Source organism: Lissotriton vulgaris, chromosome 9 (assembly GCF_964263255.1).
Source record: "Lissotriton vulgaris chromosome 9, aLisVul1.2, whole genome shotgun sequence".
In the NCBI taxonomy this organism is placed as follows: domain Eukaryota; kingdom Metazoa; phylum Chordata; class Amphibia; order Caudata; family Salamandridae; genus Lissotriton; species Lissotriton vulgaris.
Window position 1 is genome coordinate 1,226,133,984 of NC_141697.1, and position 22,017 is coordinate 1,226,156,000.

General features: G+C 47.1%; 1 protein-coding gene across 1 annotated transcript in view; it reads left to right on the top strand.

Annotated features, from left to right (window-relative positions):
- LOC147693109 (uncharacterized) overlaps nt 1-15,742 on the top strand; it is a 102,357-nt gene extending 86,615 nt beyond the window's left edge. The window contains exons 4-5 of the mRNA XM_086939362.1: nt 13,861-13,993; nt 15,164-15,742. Of these exons, the coding sequence (XP_086795488.1) occupies nt 13,861-13,993; nt 15,164-15,355 (325 nt within the window). The 3' untranslated portion in view covers nt 15,356-15,742. The remainder of the gene's footprint in view (nt 1-13,860; nt 13,994-15,163) is intronic.
- Nucleotides 15,743-22,017: the final 6,275 nt, after the last annotated feature.

Consider the following 22,017-nt stretch of genomic DNA (forward strand, 5'->3'; position numbering starts at 1 on the left):
ACTGTGATCACTGGTTCAGCTTCTTTGGAAGGTGTGGCATCACAGAGGTTTAATAACTCTTTGGATTATCCGCCAACCTTCTCAGGCTGTGACTAAATTAATTTCCAAATCCTCCATCATTCTGGGATCGCAGCCAGCCATCATGTTTCTCTGTGCACCGTATCTTGGTAATTAACTGTAATATTCAGGTGCACAGCAGGGCAGGTTCTAAAACCTCAAGAAAGAAAATGATGGTGCTTGAATAAGCAAGGGCTACACGGACTACTGCAGCTTGGTTTGTGGCTAGTATTTTTTAAGTGGCTGAGACAGAAATGCCAGTTTGTGCAGGGCTTTCCTATTTTTTCGATTTTTCAGTTGCTTACATTTCATACACATTTTGTGAACAGCTTACAGAGTTTGCTTTAGGTCTGGCCTTTGAGTCTCACCGACTATTATTGAAAAAGAAATCATGCATACTAGTCAATCAAGCAGGAAATTGTGAAGCGTGCTACTCACCCGTAAGTGTCTCAAGGTGCTTGGGAGTGGGGGGGGGGGGGGGGGGGGGGAGATAGGAGAGGATCTGGTCAGTCGAAGAGCAAGGTCTTTAGGGTCTTCCTGAAGATGTGCAGAGTGGGGGCACGTCTGATGTTGATTGGGAGCTCGTTCCCGGTCTTTCCCGTGATGGAGGAGAAGGCTCTTCCACTAGTCATATGGTGAGGAGCTTTTGGTCTGCAAGCTTCATGCGTTGGTCTGTTAAGTTGTCATTCACGTTTGGGTCTGCCCACTACAACATAGAACCCTGGGCCACTCCACTTCACCCATTGGCTCCCTTCACTTTAAGTGATTGTAGCGACTATGGGCCCCATTGGGATGGCGGGCGGATCGCCTCCGCCGGGCCGGCGGTAGCCACCGGGGGTAGCCAGCGATCCGACCGCCATCCTTCCAGCATAGACCCCCGCCATATTACTATGGCTGGGGGGTCTGCGGCGGTTCAATATGGTGGCTGTGTCTGTTAGACACTGCCAGCCATATTTGGATGGGGCCTGGAACATGCCTTTCTGCGACGGCAATGGGCATGCGAAGTCTGCTTGCGGGGGCCCCAGGGACTCCGGGGGGGGAGGGGGGTGCACATGGGGGGTACCTATGGTACCCCTCTACACTTGCATGCACAACATGGCATGCCATGTCGTGCACTTCCATGCACAACATGCCTTCCTGGCATTGTGACACCGCCTGCCACAATGTCTGGAATGCAGAATGCGCCCGCCACTGTGGCAGGCACATCCTAATGCCTTAGGTCCCAGTCCGCCCCCCATCCTAATGACCCTCTAGATATTGTACCTGCACTTTGGGTGCCCAGTTGGATGGTGATTTGTTTCCTGAATTGTTTACTGTTATAAAGTGGTGGCATTGACACATTGGTCCTGCCTGTGACTTGAGTGGTTTGTTACGTGGTAATTTATTCTTGCCTCATTCACAAATCACAACAAATCACCCAAAACAACTGAAAGTCTCTGATATATATATATACTACAAATATCCAAGCATTTACTGCCTCCGCCTTAACGAGAGTTGTGTCGTCAACATGGAACTCCTTGGACTGAGTTCCGCTCGCAATCCATAACGAAACGACCACGCCATGTGAGATTGTTCAGATTATATTTATTCTGCCGCTGCCATACGCGTTTCGACTACACAGTAGCCTTGGTCACTGGTTACGGTTTGAAAGCGCGCGGCATTTACTTAAAGAAAAAACACTTCATGCAACGTCATCAACACTGCCTGTCAATCGACAGGGAAGACAGACTTTTTCGGATTCATTTACTCGTAAAATGTCATTCTACACATTTTGACTCAACATAAATAAATACATTTTAACCAAATGCATAAAATCGGTCGCTTCATTATTTGCAGCATAACTGTGTGTTTGTTAAATTCTTTGGTGTACATGTTAAAGCTGTCAACTCAAAATGTCAACAAAACTTTATCTGCATGGGCAAGCAACTGTAAAGCTGCAAAGCGAACACCCTTCTGTTACACTTTCTATTCAGCCATGACAAAAAACAACAACAAATTTCGCCCCAGTGGGCTTGCCAACTAAGGTCATTGCTCCATCCTAATACGGACCATGATATTTCCAACAATTAGGGTATAATAATCCCTGTTAGCAGATAACTATATTGGCATGCACAAAAGGAATTTGTCGTTGATGTTGTGCACTGAATTGCTATAAACATATAACACCAATTCCACTTTTCAAGTGAATGCAATAAAGCTCCAGTGAGCAAATACACCAGTTATGACTTACATAAATAATCTTAACATTCTACACATTTTTGGACCATTGTTGACTGCCAAGTGTAATACACATTTCCGAAAGTACTGCCCACAAAATTTTACTTAATCCAGAAAATTACCAATTCTATTTTCAGCAACAGCTACTTGTTATTACCGACTGACTAATTTCATAGATGTCTGTGTAAATCTTCTTCAACATTCAGACCGTTAGGTTGCTTGGTGTTTAACTTGATTATATAACGTGATTCAAGTTTCCTTAACTTATTGAGTCTATTGCCCCCTCTTTGACTAGCTGGAATTGAGTCAATTACACAGTATGTCAGACCTTTTGCGTCTTTATTGTGTACTGTTTCAAAATGCCTGGCTACAGGATAAGCTCTGTCCGCATTTTTATTGCTCGCAGGTGTTGTAATATCCTTTTGTATGCTTCGTTGATTGTGCTGCCCACATATCGGAGCCCACAAGGGCACTCCAATATGTAGATAGCATAGTCGGTTTTGCATGTATATTTATTCTTTATCTTTTCCATTCTGTTGGAAAGGCCTAATCTGTAGTTACTGCAGTTTATGCCATGAGTACATGCCTTGCACTTAGTGCATTTTACGAAGCCGTTTTTATCAAGCCAAGTCTTTTTCGGTTGGGGTTTCTTTAAGGTGTTACTCACTAAACAGTCTTTGAAGGATTTCGCTTTTTTGAAAGTGATTTGAGGTCTCTTGGGGACTTCTTTCCCCAGCACAGGGTCATTCTTAATGATGTGCCAATGCTTGTTGAGTATTCTCCTCACCTCAACATGTTGATTATTAAAACCTGTTATAAATCTGCATTGGTTTTCATCATTATTAACTTTTGTCTTGCCGAAGAGGATTTGTTCTCTGTTCAGTTTTGAGGCTTTGTTGATTCCATCAGTTATCCAAGTTGCGGGGTAACCCCGTTCTTTAAATCTCGTACTAAGTATTTCTAGTTCTTTTTTAGTTTCCTCTATAGTGCTACAATTACGCATGACTCTGAGACTCTCCCCATAGGGTATACTGCTCTTGAGGGCCTTAGGATGAAAACTCTTAGCATGCAACAAAGTGTTGCCACTGGTGGGCTTTCTGTACAATTTAGTTTGGATTCTCCCATTTTCAATGTACACTGTTAGATCTAGGAAGTTGACACTGTGTTTGCTAATGGTACTGGTAAAGGATAAGTTTAGCTCATTCTTTTGGAGATTTGGAGATTAGAAATAAATGTGCTAGCTTCAATATATTTTCATTGACAGACTAGTTTCTCTTAGAATATATATATATATATATATATATATATATATGTTCTAAGAGAAACTACAGTCTGTCAAAGAAAATCTCTTCAAACACCAGTCAAGTCTGAAAGAGTTTTTTTTAAAGAACAGCGAATGGTCTTGGAATCACAGATGCATCCGGCCAGAGGGCCCCCCACAAACTGTTCTTGACAAACAAAGACAAAGCACAAATAAATGAATCGTGCAGGTGTCCAACAACTGGGATCAGAAGAAAGGAAGAGATGACCTACAACAAACTTTTGCATCATGAATCCTTCTGGACTTGCACGCTGTGCATTATTCTGCCGTCTAGTGGTTGGGACTGGAATTGCTTCTAGTCCCTTCCTTGCAAAAAAAAGAAAAATCTTTTTTTTTATTAGTGGCCATCGTCTGACATTTAGTGGTCTGTCCCTCCTCTTATGATGTCTGACATACGCCCCTGAAGCTGCCTTGCTTTATGCCATCTTTAGATTCTTTTAACCGCCGTGGAGTTTGGATGCAGAAGAAATAGTTCTGGGAGGATTGAAGGGAAAAAAAGAATTTTTTGTCCGAAAGAAAAACACAAGCAAAATACTTCCTGTGACGAAGAACACTGATGAACACCAAAAGAGATCGACAGGCGTTGAAGTGAAAGCCTGTGGCCTGGCTAACCCCACAGGACCATGAGGCATTCGACCACATGGTGCAGAGAATGCTGGGCTATTGAGCATACATCTCTGAGGTTCTGCCCTAAATACCACCAAAAACGAATACAGGAGGATAGGCCCCAAGTCTGCAATTGGTGCCTGCCCAGGGACCACACATCGGTTGGTTGCCGAGCCTGCGTGGACTTACAACTGAAGACCCTTAAAGTAAGGCAAAGACAGAGATGGGCACACTACGCCATGACAGGCATAGAAACACACTCCTAGGTCGGAGGACACTCATTGGGACAGTCATGCGGTGATTGCACAGCGACAGGACTCTGACGCCAAATTCATCAATGGTGAGTGCGGGAAAGTGTTGCGGAAACAGTCATCGAAGGACACTGAAAACATATGGCACCCACCCATGAGATGGGGATGTAGCCGAAGAGATCGGGCTCCAAAATAAAGAAGTCTACCTCGACTTTGAAGGTCCCAGAGCCATAGCAATGGGCCAAAAAGCCGCCCAGATCAAAGTAAAAGGAAACCCCTGGAGGTAAGCCCTCGGAGCCTGACTCAATTCCGAAAGGCGACCAAGAGTTCAGGAGGGAGAATCCAACCCCAGAGGGGGCTGCGTTAGCGCAAAGGAAGAGGTCTTTGGTGCTCGACTCCGACACCAAAAAGCGAGCTCAAAATCGAGAAGAAAAAACTATACCTCAAAGTCGAAATTGTAGCCCTCATCAAAAAAGAAGAGAGTTTGACGACACCATGAAAGAATGCAAAATTCTTTCAAACCCTCGAAGGAAAAAGCTATTTACCTTGAAGCAGAGGAACCGGAGTTCCACCCACCAGCAACACCTAAGCCTGCAGAAGAGATCCTCTGTTTCTTTGATGAAGCTGACGATGAACAGTACCAAGAAGTAGTCTTTGAGGCCAAACTCTCAGACAACGGGCAGGACATCCATGGGGAGTCACTGAAAGAGAGTGTTGACCCCTAATTCCCAAGGCCCACATCGCTGGATGATATCTCAGAGTACAGCACAGTGGTAAAGCGTGCAGCGAACACCTACGGCGTCAAGCTGGAAGAGCAACAAGCGAAATTATTTGTTTTATTGGAAATCCTGCCACCTTCTCAACAAAAGAACCAGTTCCTTCAGATGCTGCTATTGTCCAGGACCAATGAAGGAAGGCCTTCAAAGAACTGGACTGAGGCACAGGGTCAGACTGATTTGCATATGGCCATGTCTGAACTGGGGTGGCAGAGTGGGCTACAGAACGGTGATGGATTAAACCCAGATCTGTTGACTGGGTGTGAGTGTTTGATTGGTTCAGATGCTCCGTCCATCACCACCCCCTTTTGTACCATTTCAATGAACCAGCATCTGCAAAGGGCAGTTACTACACGTGTCACATGTGGAGAACAAATTCTGGCACTTCACAATGGACCCAGCCAGAGGGGTCAGTGACCGTGGACTCCATTATTTTTGCTACAGGTCGCTAGTGAGTCAACCCATGAGCATTGGTGAATGTTTACTTGCCTGTAGGAGTAGTTTTGCAGCTTGAAGTCTTTCTGAGTTCACATGCGACCCTTCCACCTCCACCTGAAAACATGTGAATGTTTACAGTTGGGAGGACAATTTATGAACACAAAGGCAGCTATACAGGCAAGGACGAGGGAGAAAAAATATCTAAAATTGTCAAACATGTGATGGAGCTCCCGGAACATACCACTGATGCCATAAGAGAAGGGACAGATGACCAAATGGTTGATACCTGTTCAAAAAAAAAAAGTGAATTTAAGACTATTCCTGACCTCAACCACTAGATGGCAGAATAATGCACAGCATGTGAACGCAGAAAGCCTTCAAGTTGCAAAAGTACTGCTACAGGCACGTATCAATTTCGATTTTGGCTCTCTAAGCTAACAAACACTTTCTCATCTCAGCGAGTCAAGACGCCCAATGTCCAAGGCGCTCTAACCATGCAGTTCACAAAATCAGCGTTTGCAATAAGAAAATGGCTTCATTCTATGTACTAAGGATGTCTAATGAGTCTGGAAAGCCTTTCATCATTGTAAAACGAGTTCTGCGATCCATTCTGAATTTGGTGGGGGCGTGAATGGAACATCCTTCCAAATTGTTGCATTGATGTGTGCTAAATGTGCATAAACCATTGATCAGTTACCGAGACCTGGAAGGAGGAAGGAACTTGTTCGGAAAGCGAAAGGTGTCCCTTTTAGATTGTGCCCTCCACCTCGCTGGAAGTAGGCAGTGATGAGGGGGGTCACTGCCTGCGGCCCCCAGTATTCGCCCATTTAATGACAATCTTGGTTCCTGTAAGGAACATGGATTGCTTAAAAAAATAAAATAAAAAAGAGAACAGAAGTCTCCTGGTTTGGAATGCAAATGCAGGGATGAAGGTTTTCTTTCTTGCAGAACAGCCTCTTTGTGTGTAACCAGCCACAGGGGACTGCACATTGCCAGGCAGTTAGTCTGTGACCCCCCTGTGTAGAGATTGCGCTTTGCGACCTGTCAGGACACAAGTCACATCGCAAAGTGAGAGGATTCACAGAATGTTGGTGCTCAGTGTCCGGCCACTCTCTGAGACCGGTCTCTTAGTATGTCGGGTCCAATATCTGAAGACGAGGGTCATTTATTATATGTATTTATTGTTTTATATATAATCGGACCAGACCCGGGTGGGCATTAGAGCCCTTTACAATCGAAAGTAACAATGAAGAAGAAGAAAAAGGGAGAGGGGGGGTAGGGTGGGGGGTCGACTGAGGTCAGTGATGTTCGGTGTGAGTTTAGCCATTTGTTAGAGTACGCAGAAAACACGCAAGTCACTGTTACAATAAAGAACAAGCATTGCCATAGCCAAAGTTCTCGCCTTTGGGACCTTATAAGTGTTTAGCCAGAGATATTGACTTTGCCTATGTCTTTAAGCTGTGCTGTACATACGTTTGCAGTCAGTCAGTGAGAGTCAGTCAGTCAGAGTCAGTCAGAGAGTCAGTCAGTGATAGAGAGAGTGAGAGTCAGTCAGAGCAGCATGAGGCACAAGGAATGAGAAGGACAGTGTGAGGCAAAAGGACGGAGAGTGAGAAGAGCAGCGTGAGGCACAAGGACGGAGAGTGAGAAGAGCAGCATGAGTCAAAAGGACTGAGAGAGAAGGGCAGCGTGAGGCAAAAGGACTGAGAGTGAGAAGAGCAGTGTGAGGCAAAAGGACAGAGTGAGAAGAGCAGCGTGAGGCAAAAGGACTGAGAGTGACAAGAGCAGCGTGAGGCAAAAGGACTGAGAGTGAGAAGAGCAGTGTGAGGCAAAAGGACAGAGAGTGAGAAGAGCATCGTGAGGCAAAAGGACGGAGAGTGAGAAGGGCAGCGTGAGGCAAAAGGACAGAGTGAGAAGAGCATCGTGAGGCAAAAGGACGGAGAGTGAGAAGGGCAGCATGAGGCAAAAGGACAGAGTGAGAAGAGCATCGTGAGGCAAAAGGACGGAGAGTGAGAAGAGCATCGTGAGGCAAAAGGACGGAGAGTGAGAAGAGCATCGTGAGGCAAAAGGACGGAGAGTGAGAAGGGCAGCGTGAGGCAAAAGGACTGAGAGTGAGAAGGGCAGCGTGAGGCAAAAGGTCGAAGTGAGAAGAGCAGCATGAGGCAAAAGGACAGAGTGAGAAGAGCAGCAAGAGTCAAAAGGATGGAGAGTGAGGAGAAGAGCAGCGTGAGGCAGAAGGATGGAGAGGGAGAAGAGCAGCGGGAGGCAGAAGGAAGGAGAGTGAGGAGAAGAGCAGCGTGAGGCACAAGGAAGGAGAGTGAGGAGAAGAAGAGCAGCGTGAGGCAGAAGGAAGGAGAGTGAGGAGAAGAGCAGCGTGAGGCACAAGGAAGGAGAGTGAGGAGAAGAGCAGCGTGAGGCAGAAGGAAGGAGAGTGAGGAGAAGAGCAGCGTGAGGCACAAGGAAGGAGAGTGAGGAGAAGAGTAACATGAGGCACGAGGAAAGAGAAGGACAGTGTGAGGCAAAATGACAGAGTAAGAAGAGCAGCGTGAGGCAAAAGGACTGAGAGTGAGAAGAGCAACGTGAGGCAATAGGACTGAGAGTGAGAAGAGCAGCGTGAGGCAAAAGGACTGAGAGAGAAGAGCAGCGTGAGGCACAAGGACAGAGAGTGAGAAGAGCAGCGTGAGGCAAAAGGACTGAGAGTGAGAAGAGCAGCGTGAAGCACAAGGACAGAGAGTGAGAAGAGCAGCGTGAGGCACAAGGACTGAGAGTGAGAAGAGCAGCGTGAGGCAAAAGGACTGAGAGTGAGAAGAGCAGCGTGAGGCAAAAGGACAGAGTGAGAAGAGCAGCGTGAGGCAAAAGGACAGAGAGTGAGAAGAGCAGCGTGAGGCACAAGGACTGAGAGTGAGAAGAGCAGTGTGAGGCAAAAGGACGGAGAGTGAGGAGAAGAGCAGCGTGAGGCAGAAGGATGGAGAGGGAGAAGAGCAGCGTGAGGCAGAAGGAAGGAGAGTGAGGAGAAGAGCAGCGTGAGGCACAAGGAAGGAGAGTGAGGAGAAGAATAGCAGCGTGAGGCAGAAGGAAGGAGAGTGAGGAGAAGAGCAGCGTGAGGCACAAGGAAGGAGAGTGAGGAGAAGAGTAACATGAGGCACGAGGAATGAGAAGGACAGTGTGAGGCAAAATGACAGAGTAAGAAGAGCAGCGTGAGGCAAAAGGACAGAGTGAGAAGAGCAGCGTGAGGCAATAGGACTGAGAGTGAGAAGAGCAGCGTGAGGCAAAAGGACTGAGAGTGAGAAGAGCAGCGTGAGGCACAAGGACTGAGAGTGAGAAGAGCAGCGTGAGGCAAAAGGACAGAGTGAGAAGAGCAGCATGAGGCAAAAGGACAGAGTGAGAAGAGCAGCGTGAGGCACACGGACTGAGAGTGAGAAGAGCAGCGTGAGGCAAAAGGACTGAGAGTGAGAAGAGCAGCGTGAGGCAAAAGGACTGAGAGTGAGAAGAGCAGCGTGAGGCACAAGGACGGAGAGTGAGAAGAGCAGCGTGAGGCACAAGGACTGAGAGTGAGAAGAGCAGCGTGAGGCAAAAGGACGGAGAGTGAGGAGAAGAGCAGCGTGAGGCAGAAGGATGGAGAGGGAGAAGAGCAGCGTGAGGCAGAAGGAAGGAGAGTGAGGAGAAGAGCAGCGTGAGGCACAAGGAAGGAGAGTGAGGAGAAGAAGAGCAGCGTGAGGCAGAAGGAAGGAGAGTGAGGAGAAGAGTAGCGTGAGGCACAAGGAAGGAGAGTGAGGAGAAGAGTAACATGAGGCACGAGGAATGAGAAGGACAGTGTGAGCAAAAGGACGGAGAGTGAGAAGAGCAGCGTGAGGCAAAAGGACTGAGAGTGAGAAGAGCAGCTTGAGGCAAAAGGACTGAGAGTGAGAAGAGCAGCATGAGGCACAAGGACTGAGAGTGAGAAGAGCAGCGTGAGGCACAAGGACTGAGAGTGAGAAGAGCAGCGTGAGGCAAAAGGACTGAGAGTGAGAAGAGCAGCGTGAAGCACAAGGACGGAGAGTGAGAAGAGCAGCGTGAGGCACAAGGACTGAGAGTGAGAAGAGCAGCGTGAGGCAAAAGGACTGAGAGTGAGAAAAGCAGCGTGAAGCACAAGGACAGAGAGTGAGAAGAGCAGCGTGAGGCACAAGGACTGAGAGTGAGAAGAGCAGCGTGAGGCAAAAGGACTGAGAGTGAGAAGAGCAGCGTGAGGCAATAGGACTGAGAGTGAGAAGAGCAGCGTGAGGCACAAGGACAGAGAGTGGGAAGAGCAGCGTGAGGCACAAGGACTGAGAGTGAGAAGAGCAGCGTGAGGCAAAAGGACGGAGAGTGAGAAGAGCAGCGTGAGGCACAAGGACTGAGAGTGAGAAGAGCAGTGTGAGGCAAAAGGACGGAGAGTGAAGAGAAGAGCAGCGTGAGGCAGAAGGATGGAGAGGGAGAAGAAGAGCAGCGTGAGGCAGAAGGAAGGAGAGTGAGGAGAAGAGCAGCGTGAGGCAGAATGAAGGAGAGTGAGGAGGAGAAGAACAGCATGAGGCACAAGTAAGGAAAATTGAGGAGAAGAGCAGCGTGAGGCAGAAGGGCAGAGAGTGAGGATAATCACAGCATGAGGCACAAGGAAGGACTGTGATAAGAGCAGAGTGAGACACAAGGAAGTAGATTGAGGAGAAGAGCAGTGTGAGGCACACATTGCTTGACTTCAAACGCACATGGCTTGCATAGTCCTGGGTGCGTGACTGCCTTCTTCAATAAATACCCTCGTGCAGGATGCACAACTGGATATTGCATGGCATGCTATCATGAATGGCCGACCTCATTCCCTCCAAAGAAGCCTGCTGTCTGGAGCGTGCATGATTAGTACCTTGATACATGCTCCCTCGTGAACCCTGAAAACGGATATATGTGGCCCGTCCAACCGCAGGCGAGAGGTAATTCAGTCTTCATTTCACCCATTCAGCAAAGACCAACCGTCTTCCGTCATGGCTCTATTAGTACTGTAATAAAGCCCTGCTCACACGCATGCGTTAAGTGAACCCCTCCGCAGACCCACACAGCGTCGTACAGGTGATGGTTCCCTGGGGGCCGTCTGGCCGAGGCGTAGCGCCAAATATGCAGACCTAAGGGTCCTTCAACGGCTCCCTCTGTCAACGTGGGGAGGGCCAAGCCCTGCACCACTAGCAGGGTCACAGACCGAAGCCTGTTGCCCTATGCCAGCAGTAGTGTTGTGGCGGCCAGCACGTCACTGAGATAAACAGCCAAACTCAGTGGGCAGAGATTCCTATGTGTATACCACCCTGTGAAGCCGCATCCCTATGGCACATGAACTGTGCTGTTCCCTGGTTCGTGACGATTAGGGGTTGTTCTTAGCCCCACTTGAGCACTCTCCTGCGGGTTCATTAAAGTAACCCCTTTACTGTCCCCAAACACACAAAAAAAAGTGCTTGCAAGCCAACGTTTTATCCCAAATTGTACAAGGTGTAAAGTGAACCTTGGCTCCTGGCCTGCTAAGCTGAAGAGCAGCGCGCGCATTCGTAAGCAGCCTCCTACCATGATGGCCGCGCGCTGGAGTGAATGGGGCACTGGGAAGTGTCTCTCCTCAGTGCACAACAGAACGAACGCCAATCAAATTAATTAGCGACCCATTTGTGCTCTATGCTGAACTGCCCTGACTAAGAGTGACATGTGTTTAAATATTGCCCCACGGAGGTACTGAGCAAGTAATCAGTGGGCTAAAATGGTGTGGCATAATGACATATGAAGAGATTCCGAGCTCATAACAAGCCTGGTCCCGAAAGTGAAAGCGAACCATGCATGTAACTTGAAAGAGGTGCGGCACCGCAAAGGTAAACTAAGAAAAACAACCTTTGAAATCTGACCCGAAACAGATGGCACTCTGCGCGCCGCTGCTCGTAACCGTAGGCCGTGGGCAGATACATTTCCTGGGAAAGGTGGGACATGCACCCGCCTTTGCCCAATTGCGTGCTGTCTTCGCACGCAAAACACAAGCATGTAACTTGAAAGAAGTGCGGCACCGTGAAAGGTAAACTAAGAAAAACAACCTTTGAAATCTGACCCGAAACAGATGGCACTCTGCGCGCCGCTGCTCGTAACCGCAAGCCGTAGGCCGTGGGCAGATACATTTCCTGGGAAAGGTGGGACCATCACCCGCCTTTGCCCATGTGAAAAAGTCTGAGTGATTACAAAATGTCGTTTTCCTAGCGCAGCGCATGCGCGCTGCACTAGGTTCGACATAAAAATGATATCCCATGCTTCCTTGAAGCTACTGCTTTACTTCTGTGATAATTATTCCGAAATCCTTTTTGCCAAGCAGGAATCCCCATGGGCATTTATTTTAGACAAACCCAGGAATGGCTTGCCTTGGCTGTGCGTGGCTGTTTTGGGTCCAAGTTCTCTTTTACGACGCACAATCATGGAAATTGCCATGAAGTCACTTCTCCAGTGGAGTCCGTCCCAAACTCTGTTCATCTTTATTCCTAAACTACTCCCAGAAAAGCCTTCCCGGGAGCACAACACTTGCACATTGTTTTTGCAGGGGAAAGATGTAAAATGTAACCAGATGACGGTGCTCCGTTCAGAGGCTTCCATTATTTCACCCTGGTGTAAGAGTTACTCTAGATGAAAAGCGCTTGACCCCATGTGGGGTCCTACCAAGAAAGGCATTGGGTTGAATTTCATCTCCAGCGGAATTCTCTCCAGTTCTCCTGCTCTAGACTCTTCCACGCTCAGTGTGAAGAGCCAGTTGTCAGCAGTCGTGGCAGGCACAAGAGCAGGTGATCTAATGCAGGCTTGCATACTTCATTCATCTCACAAACTCACTCACAGAACCCAACGCCCTTCCCATCGAGGGTTTTAGTTGCATTGGAAACCTTTATTGTCCTTGTGATAGTTGCATTAGCTCTGTGTTAGCAGGCAAACATTCTTCTAGGGTGGCCGAACACTGATTATTCGGGAGGCCAGCATCCAGAATATTTGAAGGTTTGAGTGATTATATTCCCCTCACGGTTTAAACTCTGCTGTGATAGGTCTGTGTTGTAATCTGCTTGTTAAGTAATGCATCCTCCCTACCCTTGTTCTATGCCTTCCTGCTCAGCCAATGTGATGTCATTAGAATGTTATGAATGTTTGTACTTGAGGGGAATTCAGTTGGAGATGATGGGCTGAGCAGCAAGGAGGCTGCTCCTGGTGGGGCGTATATTGGAACTCATTAAGCTGTAACTTGATGAATAAACTACCAACTACAAGAGCTGTCTACGAGACTTCTTTGATTGCTACAGTCTGATACTGGAACGACGAGTTGTAGTAATCTCCTTAACAGGATGATCCATTCTCCCCACTGTTGTTCTCTGGCTTGCTGCTCAGCCAGTTTTGACATCATAAGGATGCTGGAGTGGTTGTGCTTGAAGATGGAGAGTCAGTTGGGCTGTATGTGCTGTGCAGCAAGGAGGCTGCTCCTGGTGGGGCATTACATGGAACTTGCCATCTTCCTGTAACTTGTAACTGAAGATGTAACATGAAGAATAAATCAAAACCTTTTCCTCCATGACATGTCTACGTGACATACTTGGTTTTAACTGTTTTCATAATCCTGTGTGTTTATCTGGGGCTGCGTCCACAGAGCCTTACGTAAGGAAGACCCTGAGTTTAGCAAGTTTGGCTTGTTGCCCCTTTCCTTTGGTGGCAAAGAGGCAGCTTTGACCCCTTCACTCACAGACCACACATACCTGCTCAAAGCTGCACTATTTGTAGGTCAGATGGAGTGAATCAGAGGAAGTTGTGTCATCTGTGATACTGTTACCTCAGAGCGTTGTAACGTGGGTCTGTAACGTGTGTACTGCTCCTTCCTCCTCGTGGCCTGTATGGTTAATATGTGTGGTCTTCACACACTACTGTTTGTTTTCTGTATGACTTTTGATGGCCTTTGCATAACTGCTGTGCAGTTGCTCCTTGTTCTGTTGGTAACCAAAGGAGAAAGCAGAATAGGCTGACTACAGATGCTCTTCTTTCCTGCGATGAAGCACCTACCAACCAGTGAAGGCTTTAGAGTAGGAGGAATACACAATTCGTGATTTTTATTTGCACTTAAGTTATGAAATGTTCTTTTTCATGTCAAACTATGGTGTCTTGTTAAATTAATTCAATATCGTCTGTTTTCCTGCTTTAGGTGGGCAAGACATCAGTTCAAGAGCACGGGTGGGAAGCCATTTTGGATTGATCCACAGGACACCAGCATTCACCATATTTTCTTCGATGACAACATTCGCCTCCGTGAAGAAGATTGTATTGTTCACGCCATGGTAAGCTCAACATATTGGACGGCTAGCCTCCTATCCAACATAATATTTGGACACTGCGGTTGCCAATGTATTTGTATATGCACTATCGCTACATAGGCTAGCAATACCTCTGGCAAGTCCACCTGGGCATGGCTGTACTCCTTCTTTGCCCATACTATACTTTGCCATATAAGCCTTTAGTGCATGTATTTCCAGTAAACGTCAGGTTCCATGTCAGACTTTGAGATATCCTAATGAGAGATACATTTAAATACAACAAACTTCAATGGAAATGATTTACATGTTTCAGTCAGAGCGACTGGCCAGCAGCCCTTACACAGCACCAGACAAAGCCATTCAGTTCCTGTGTTACGGCTTCTCTTCGAGCTCCATGGCCTTCAACACTTCCAGATGTGGTCCATTACCCCCAGGCATACAAGTAACTGAGTGCATGGGTGTGTTGCTTCAATCCTCTAACTTACTTCATAAAAAAAGCTGTTCACTTACAGAAACCCTAAAACTGAACCCCTCTTGCAGACCTCATGTGAATCAGTGTGTGCTAAGTTTGTGAACTTAGCATGAGCTTGGTAAGTAGTTTTTATTGAGTGCGAAGTGTTAAAATTAAAAATTAGATTGTTGATGAAAATAGCATGTTTTGTGGTAAAATACAACGCTAGATCACCTTGGATATTTACAGAATTTCTCTCTCAAAAATATTTCTGCCGAGCAAATGTCCTGCACAAACGTTTGTGACTGGAATTATCGTCTGTAGGTTAAATTGGGCTGTGGTGACCAACCTTTCCGCTTTAAGTTGCACCTTTTTGAAACTTAGTGTACAACTATGGAATTTTGAATGCTTCTGCTGAATGGTGATGTACATGAAACATTTTGCCTTGATACCACTTTAAATAACGGCGCACGCATCTCCTAATTTGGAACAGAAACTGCATACATCGAATCTAACTGGATCATTGAGCAACTGTAGTATTGATGCTGTGTGCACACTTATATGGTACAACAAATACAATGACACTTTAGCAAATTATTAATTTAAGATGGCTTGTAATTGAAATAGAAATACCGCACCCCATTTTATATTTTATTCTTGTGTTGCAGTGTTAAAATCATGCCATGGAATAAATAAGAGAGCTAGTGCCTTGTTTGACGTCTGTTTTTCTCTGTTTGCGGCAGGTATTTGAGGGGAAGGATGGCAGTCGCACACGTACTGCCCCCACCTCAGAACTGTATGACATCTGTCTGGTCCAGACAGACCTCCTCAGAGCCATCACCAACAAGAACTACTTCCTGGATTGTGTGAGGACTTGTGAAGACAAGTACTCGGCCTACCTCGCCCATCTCTCTCAGTCCGGGCACGCGTCCTAGTGTCCATCGCGGTATCGACCATGACCTATTGAGACCTTATAAGAATAAGAACCTCGCCTGTTACATGTGCAAACCTCGTGCACTGCGTATAGTGACTGCCTGTATGAGAGTGCTGGATGTTTCCACAAGGTCACACACTGCTCAGGCTGCCCCTTTTACAAGAAAAAGCCACTATTGTGATTTTAAAATGCTATTTAGAAAACAATTATAGATGCTGCTTCAGATTGTTTTATTGAAAAAAATATAATATATAATGAAAGACAAACGAGTCTCCTTAACTTTTTAAAAAATTATTTTCGTATGCCTAGAATGAAGTCTCCATCTGGTCTCCCCTAATTACCAGTCTCTTTAGTGTATAAATGCAATTAAAAAGAACTTTAAAATGCACTTAACTGTTGGAATATTTTTCTGTAATATCATGTTTGAGGATTAGTCTGCATTATGTTGAGATCATGAAAATAAATTACAGCTGTGAATGCTCGTTTGTAGGCTATTTCACACCATGATGGATACTTCTACCACTGCCTTCGGCAAGCGGACATATAGTCAATTATACAGTGAGTTGCAAAAATAGAGAGGGATGACCCCGATGCACTGTACTCTTTCTTTGAGCCTGGGACACCTCCCTGTTCCATGTACTGCCTTTCGGTTGTCACTCTTCTGCAACACCATACACTAAAATGCAACTCCCTGTTGTTGCCCTGGAGCTGGCCCTAAACCTGCAATCGATAACACAGCAACGGTCTGATAATGACAGACTAGAACCTGTTGGAAGACAGGCTTTGCATCAACCTTGTATCAAACCAAGGTGAACATATGCTTCCAGAACCGCCCCAGTCAGACAACTCAAAAGAAATAGTTTGATGTTCAAAGAAACCTATAAAGCAGCCGGTCGTACATCTCTAACACAGAAGACTTGCTTAAAACACTAAATCAGAATTTATCAAATTCACTAAACATGTTGCCACCGTTATTTTTTATCATGTTCTTTCTCTTCTAAGTACTCCCCTTTTAAAATTGCAAATGTAAATCATTTATGTGTAAATGACAAATATAGAATGCTTTCTTAATGTTACTATTACTTTCAATGTGATAATCAAGTGTGCGTGAATATATTCACAGAATTTATTCTGAACTACATTCCCCTCTTCCAAAATAATTTCTTGCTGAATTGCGAACAAAGTTTCATGACGATTGATAATTTAATTTCTCGTGTTTTACTGTGCAAAGAGCACCTTTTCGCAGAATGGAAATAAGTGAAAGAACATCAGGGCACTTTCTTCTCATTGCAAAAGATTAAACAGTGGCCAGATAATGTTATACAAGTTAGGAGAAGCTTATGAAAGTGCTAGAGGGGAACTTCGAACCACAAGACTGAGACAAGGCAGTTCGTGCAGAATAGCTTCATCTAGTTTTGCTGAAGGCAACAGGAGGCACATTCAGCCTTCACATGCTGGGGTCTTATCAGCCTTCCATTCAGTGGAGAGAGAATCGCAGGCTCTGCTAATACATTGAAGAATACCTTTAATTTTAGGTCTCGCCTGAGCCAGCGCATGTGCTGCTCTGCAAGAGATTTAGTAAGTGGGTTTTCAAAGTGCTATCAGCCTCCTCCCTCGCCGCTTTTCCTCCTCACTGCCTCCGTTTGTTGCCTGGATTCTTTTTACCGTCTTTCCTCCTCAAATGCAGCGCACAGTTCACGGCCTGCCACCCTCGCATCCCCCACATAACCAGCTAGCGCGCACGCGCACACACAACTCCCGGGCTTGTTGGTGATAGCACCTATGAAAATCACTGGGATGTGCTTTCCACCGTCTGTTCGTTTCATGAGGTAAGGATTGCAGAAATTAGAGCAATGTGGGGGGCCCTTGGCTCCTTCCTGCCCTGGTGTGTGCTGCCTTCCTCCCTGCCCCCTTCACAACCTCCTTCCTTTCCCATGTGCCTTCCTCCATGCCGCAGCGTGTACAGCAGACCCCTTTCTTGGAAATCTGAGACTCTACATGCCAGTGTGAGGCCGTCGCGAGGAGAGATGGGAGGGAGCAAGCGACTGCAGCTCTAGTGGAGGACACCTTCCTGCAAGTTACGTGACATACTAGGCTCGCGTAAATCAAAGTTTTTTTTTTCTCTGCCTTGGATTCGGAATTAAAGGGACCGTTTCCCATGTGATTCTTTACATAGAAGAACACTAAGCTTTCCCACCGTTTTCATTTAAAACATTCTCGGCAGTACTGCATGGACTGTCCTCACAACTTTTAACCATTTATACTAATAAATCTGTCTGTCGGCGGAGTGCCTTGAAGAGGTGTTATACTGCTCCAGTCTGGTTGAGTAAAGGTGGGAGGGCTTATTTCGTGTGCCTGACAGAGAGACCCCAAGAGTCATAAAAAAAACAATTACTAAAGCAATATTGTTGGTTTGGCAGGTCTGACTTGGAGGATTTCAGGTCAGAAGGACTTTACTGACAGAGACTCTGCTCCAAGAAGTGGCACTGCCAGTGTGGATTCGTTTAGCCATAAGGTGCCTACTTTTGGTCACACCACTACAGCATTCTTGAGCTGACTCTGACTCTGTCCATTTTCGACCAATCTAAACTCTCGTACATGTCAATATGCCAAAAGAGGGCAACCACAGTGTCATATGTCCCTTCTTGTGCCTTCCTTAGCGAACTGTCGCTGTGATTGCAACAAAAATGATATGCACAAAATGAAAAACAGGGAGATCTTTCCTCAATGGATGCCAGGCAGTACATTGTCTTGCCCTTCGAGTAATTCTGCTTAAGTTGTATGCTACGGGTAATACAAGTCTTACAAATACACACATACACTGGATTTATTTAAATGCCCGTATCAAATCGTTTTAACTATACGGCATCTTTAACAAAAACTGCTGTTGGACCATGTTTGAATTTCGAATTAGGCTTTTCGTTTGTAACTGAGTTTAGCTTAGTAACCCACAGATATGAGGGTGGGGGTGATGTAAAGATAAACAGCCAGATTGTGAATATTTTCTACTGGTCACATTACTTGTAAACGTTGCAGCAACTACTCAGTTTGTCTTTCAAATAGTTACAGTTCATATAGTGTGCACCAGGATAGGGTACTAATTTAAAAATAAATCTTTAAAATGCGTCCATTATTTCCAAGTGCCTTGTTATCATGAAAGAGGGTTTGGATTACTTTGATCATCCACAAGGAACAACAATGGCCTAAATCACAGAATGAAGCAAGAACCCACTGCAGGAGATCTAGAGCAGGCAACCACAAGTGAGCTAAACCCTCTACTTCCAGTGCATGTCCGTGAAAGACAAATAAAATAGGAACATCCTTTGGTTTATCGGGAAATATTTTAATTCAGTGATTTCTGAATATGCTTAACATAATAATCTCCTCCACCAGAGCCAGTCGGGTTTCAGATCCAATTATAGTACGGAGACGGCTCGTCTCAACATCTCAGAGTCCATCAAGGAAAAGCTTGATAAGGGGGGTAAAGCCATGGTAATTTTGCTGGACCTCTCTGCTGCTTTCTATTTTGTGCCACATGACCGACTCCTGCACAGGGTGCAGGATTGCGGTCTTGGCGGCATGGTTCTGAAGTAGTTCTCCTTTTTGGACGATAGACACAAAGAAGTTTGGTCTCCCCCTTTTTGCTCCTCCCATCCCTTCCTTAAGGGTGGGAGTCCCTCAGGACTCAATTCTGAGCCCCACACTTTTCAACCTTTATATGTATCCCCTTTCTTCTTTAGCAGAAGCTTGCGGCGCTAAAGTGATCTCCTATGCTGACGACACGCAGCTTCTATTCACATGTGACAAGGGTGCAGACTTTGTAGGTGAAAAGATCAACCAATGTCTGACTAGGGATTTTGCATGGCTGAGCGAGAACCAGCTCAAATGCAACTCTGAGAAATCGGAGGTTATCTTCTTCTGCTTCCCACCCATGGATGAGTGGAAACAATAGGGGCCATCCGATATGTCACCGCCCCTCTCTTGCGTCCGCACGGTCAAAAACCTGGGCGTCAAGAGGATGGTTGGGGGCGCTAGTGGGCGCACGGCAAGATGGCCGCACAGCTGTGAGGCTCTGCCTGACCGAGCCACAATCCGACAAATATCTGCTGCATCACGCGCTATCTGGGCTTTCTAGGAGCCTGCGCTGCCTTCTACTCACCTGTGGTCCCCGTTAGCGGTGCTGATGACTCCGCAAGCCCCTGATATCTGCATGTAGGAGACCACGTTGTTTTGCCACCGGGCCGTAGCAAATGGCAGCCGCCGTGGAGCTGTAGACCCCCGGAAGCTGAAGTGCCTCATTGCCTGCATTGTCCTCCTGTACGGCCCCCCACTTTGCTGCACCGGGGGCTGCGCTTGCAGGAACGACATTCTGCCTTATAGAGCTTCTTCAGTGGGGAGCTGGAGGGGAGAGAGATCGGCGGAGGCGGACCAAGACGTGGTCTGCTTAGCCTGGGTGCACCGCTGGGTTGGTGTGCGGCATCAGAGGAGTGCCCCAGCGGCTGGAGAGACTTCCCCTGGTGGCGCGCCCTCGCTGGATCGGACTGACCGACCGGTGCCCGTCGGCGCTGGCTGCGGTGAGTGGGGCTGTGGTATGGCCGAGACCCGTGTCGTGGAGGCGGGTTCGGGCCTTGGTGTTGGCTGAGTCCTGTGTGCTGCGGCATGTGCGGGGCCTGGTCTGTGGGTGTGCGCCTGCGGCTGCTCATCGGGCACACCGGAAACTCTGCCGACTTGGATTCCTGCCCACGCTTCATGTACAGTGGAGTGAGTTTCTGCGGCCCAAATAAAAACGCTGATACGACTATCTTGGGGAAAGGACATTGTGGGGAGCCTGCTATCAGCTATAGCGGTGCGAATATGCATTGAAGCGGTGGGGCCGCTGTTATAATCTAACCTGCCACATTGACATAGCTGGGCTCCCTTAGGACTATATGACTGTGGCACTGCTTGGCACACGTCACTCTCTGCAAGCCATTTGCCCCCCAAGCACTGTATTTAGGTGGGGTATAACCTGCTATCTGTGGGATCCTATCGCACTGGAGGCCTTCTGTGTCATCCCGGGGCCTGGGGGGCCTGTTTGCTGACTTAATCTGTCGGGGCCCTCGTGGGGGGATCTCATCGGCGGATTACTACCGGCTTGGACTAGGTCCTTGGAACTGCTCTATTCCTGGGCCCCTTAGAAAGCCCGACCAATTGAAGCGTTTCCTGACAAGAGGCTCTAAACTAAGTTATCCCCGCACCCACATTCAAACAGCGACTGACACTCACAGCTATGGGTCGGACTGAGAAGACTCAACCACGCCTTACTTTCAAGTCCTGTAGGGCTCCCAAGACCCCACAGAAAGCTGCCTCAGACTCGGAGGCTGATGCACACACAGGAATACCGGAATCTACAAATGTAGGCAGGATGAAGACCTTTGTAGAGCACCTCATCACGGACATTTTTGGATCTGAGCAATTGTCCAGTATGTTTATTGTGGAGCGAGCCCATCACTCCCTGGCGGCGTGTCTGGTCCCGGGGGCCACCCTGACCTATTATAGCCAGAGTTCTAAATTACAGGGACCGCAACACCATCTTGCGATTGGCTAGGGAGAGGGGCACGATCTCGCATCAGGGTAACACTTTAGCCTTCTTCCCCGATTTTACTGTTGCGGTCCAAGCTGCCAGGCGGGAGTTTAATGCAGGGGAACAATTTTTGAGGAACAAGGGGGTCCCCCATGCCATGCTCTACCCCACCTGACTTCGCATTGGAGAGGCAGGAGAGAATAAGATCTCTTCCCCGAGAGCCGCAATGGACCATGCTTAATCACTGAAACGTAGAAAACGTGACTCCACTGCAGCACCAGAAGATGAAGATTAGCGGAATACTCAGCACTACTAATGTACTATTGGTTATCATGTTTGTGTTTCTTATTTGCTTTCTGATTATGATATAATAGTTGCATAGTCTCTTAGGCTTCAAGCTTATCTTCTGTTTGCAGGTATGGTGCACCTACTAAGAGACTAATGTTTCATGCAACACTTGCCTAATAATTAATATTGCAGCCTACTACTTATTAGCTAGGGCTGCTGTCCTTTATTCAGCTGTGGGCCTTGCTAGTTCCCCGCGCAGTGCCTTGTTCTTGGAGTATGGGTCTGCCGTATTGGCTCATAGTAACATCTAGTACTACTGACTCCCCCTCAGCTGCGGCATGCCATGCTTTAATGTCTGGATGGGCTATTAGAGAGATGATGCTTAGCTCCTGCACTGTTTAGCTCGGTCGACTCCTGCTATGCGGGAGTGTTCTGCCTCTGTGCCCCCCGCCATATGGGTGTACCCCAAATCTGTTTGGCATAGGTAGGGTAGGGGAGGGGGGGGTATGTTGGCTGTTGGGATGGCTATGGCATGGTTGGGGTGCTGAAGTGGGAGGGGGATAGGGGTGCGCGGGTTGGGGTTTGGGAAATGTTCTTGGTTGCCTTCCAGTCACAGAATTAGACTGTATGGATCTAGTCACTACCTGCTCTTCTATGATCCAAGACCTTTTGTCATGTATCTGTCTTTGTCACTGTTCTGCAATGAGTAATGCCCTTAAGTTTCTCACGGTCTCAACACTCCCCCAAAAATTTGGATGGTGTTTGCAAGCCTAGATTGAATGGGAGTGCATGTGGCCCTTTTACAGGAAACA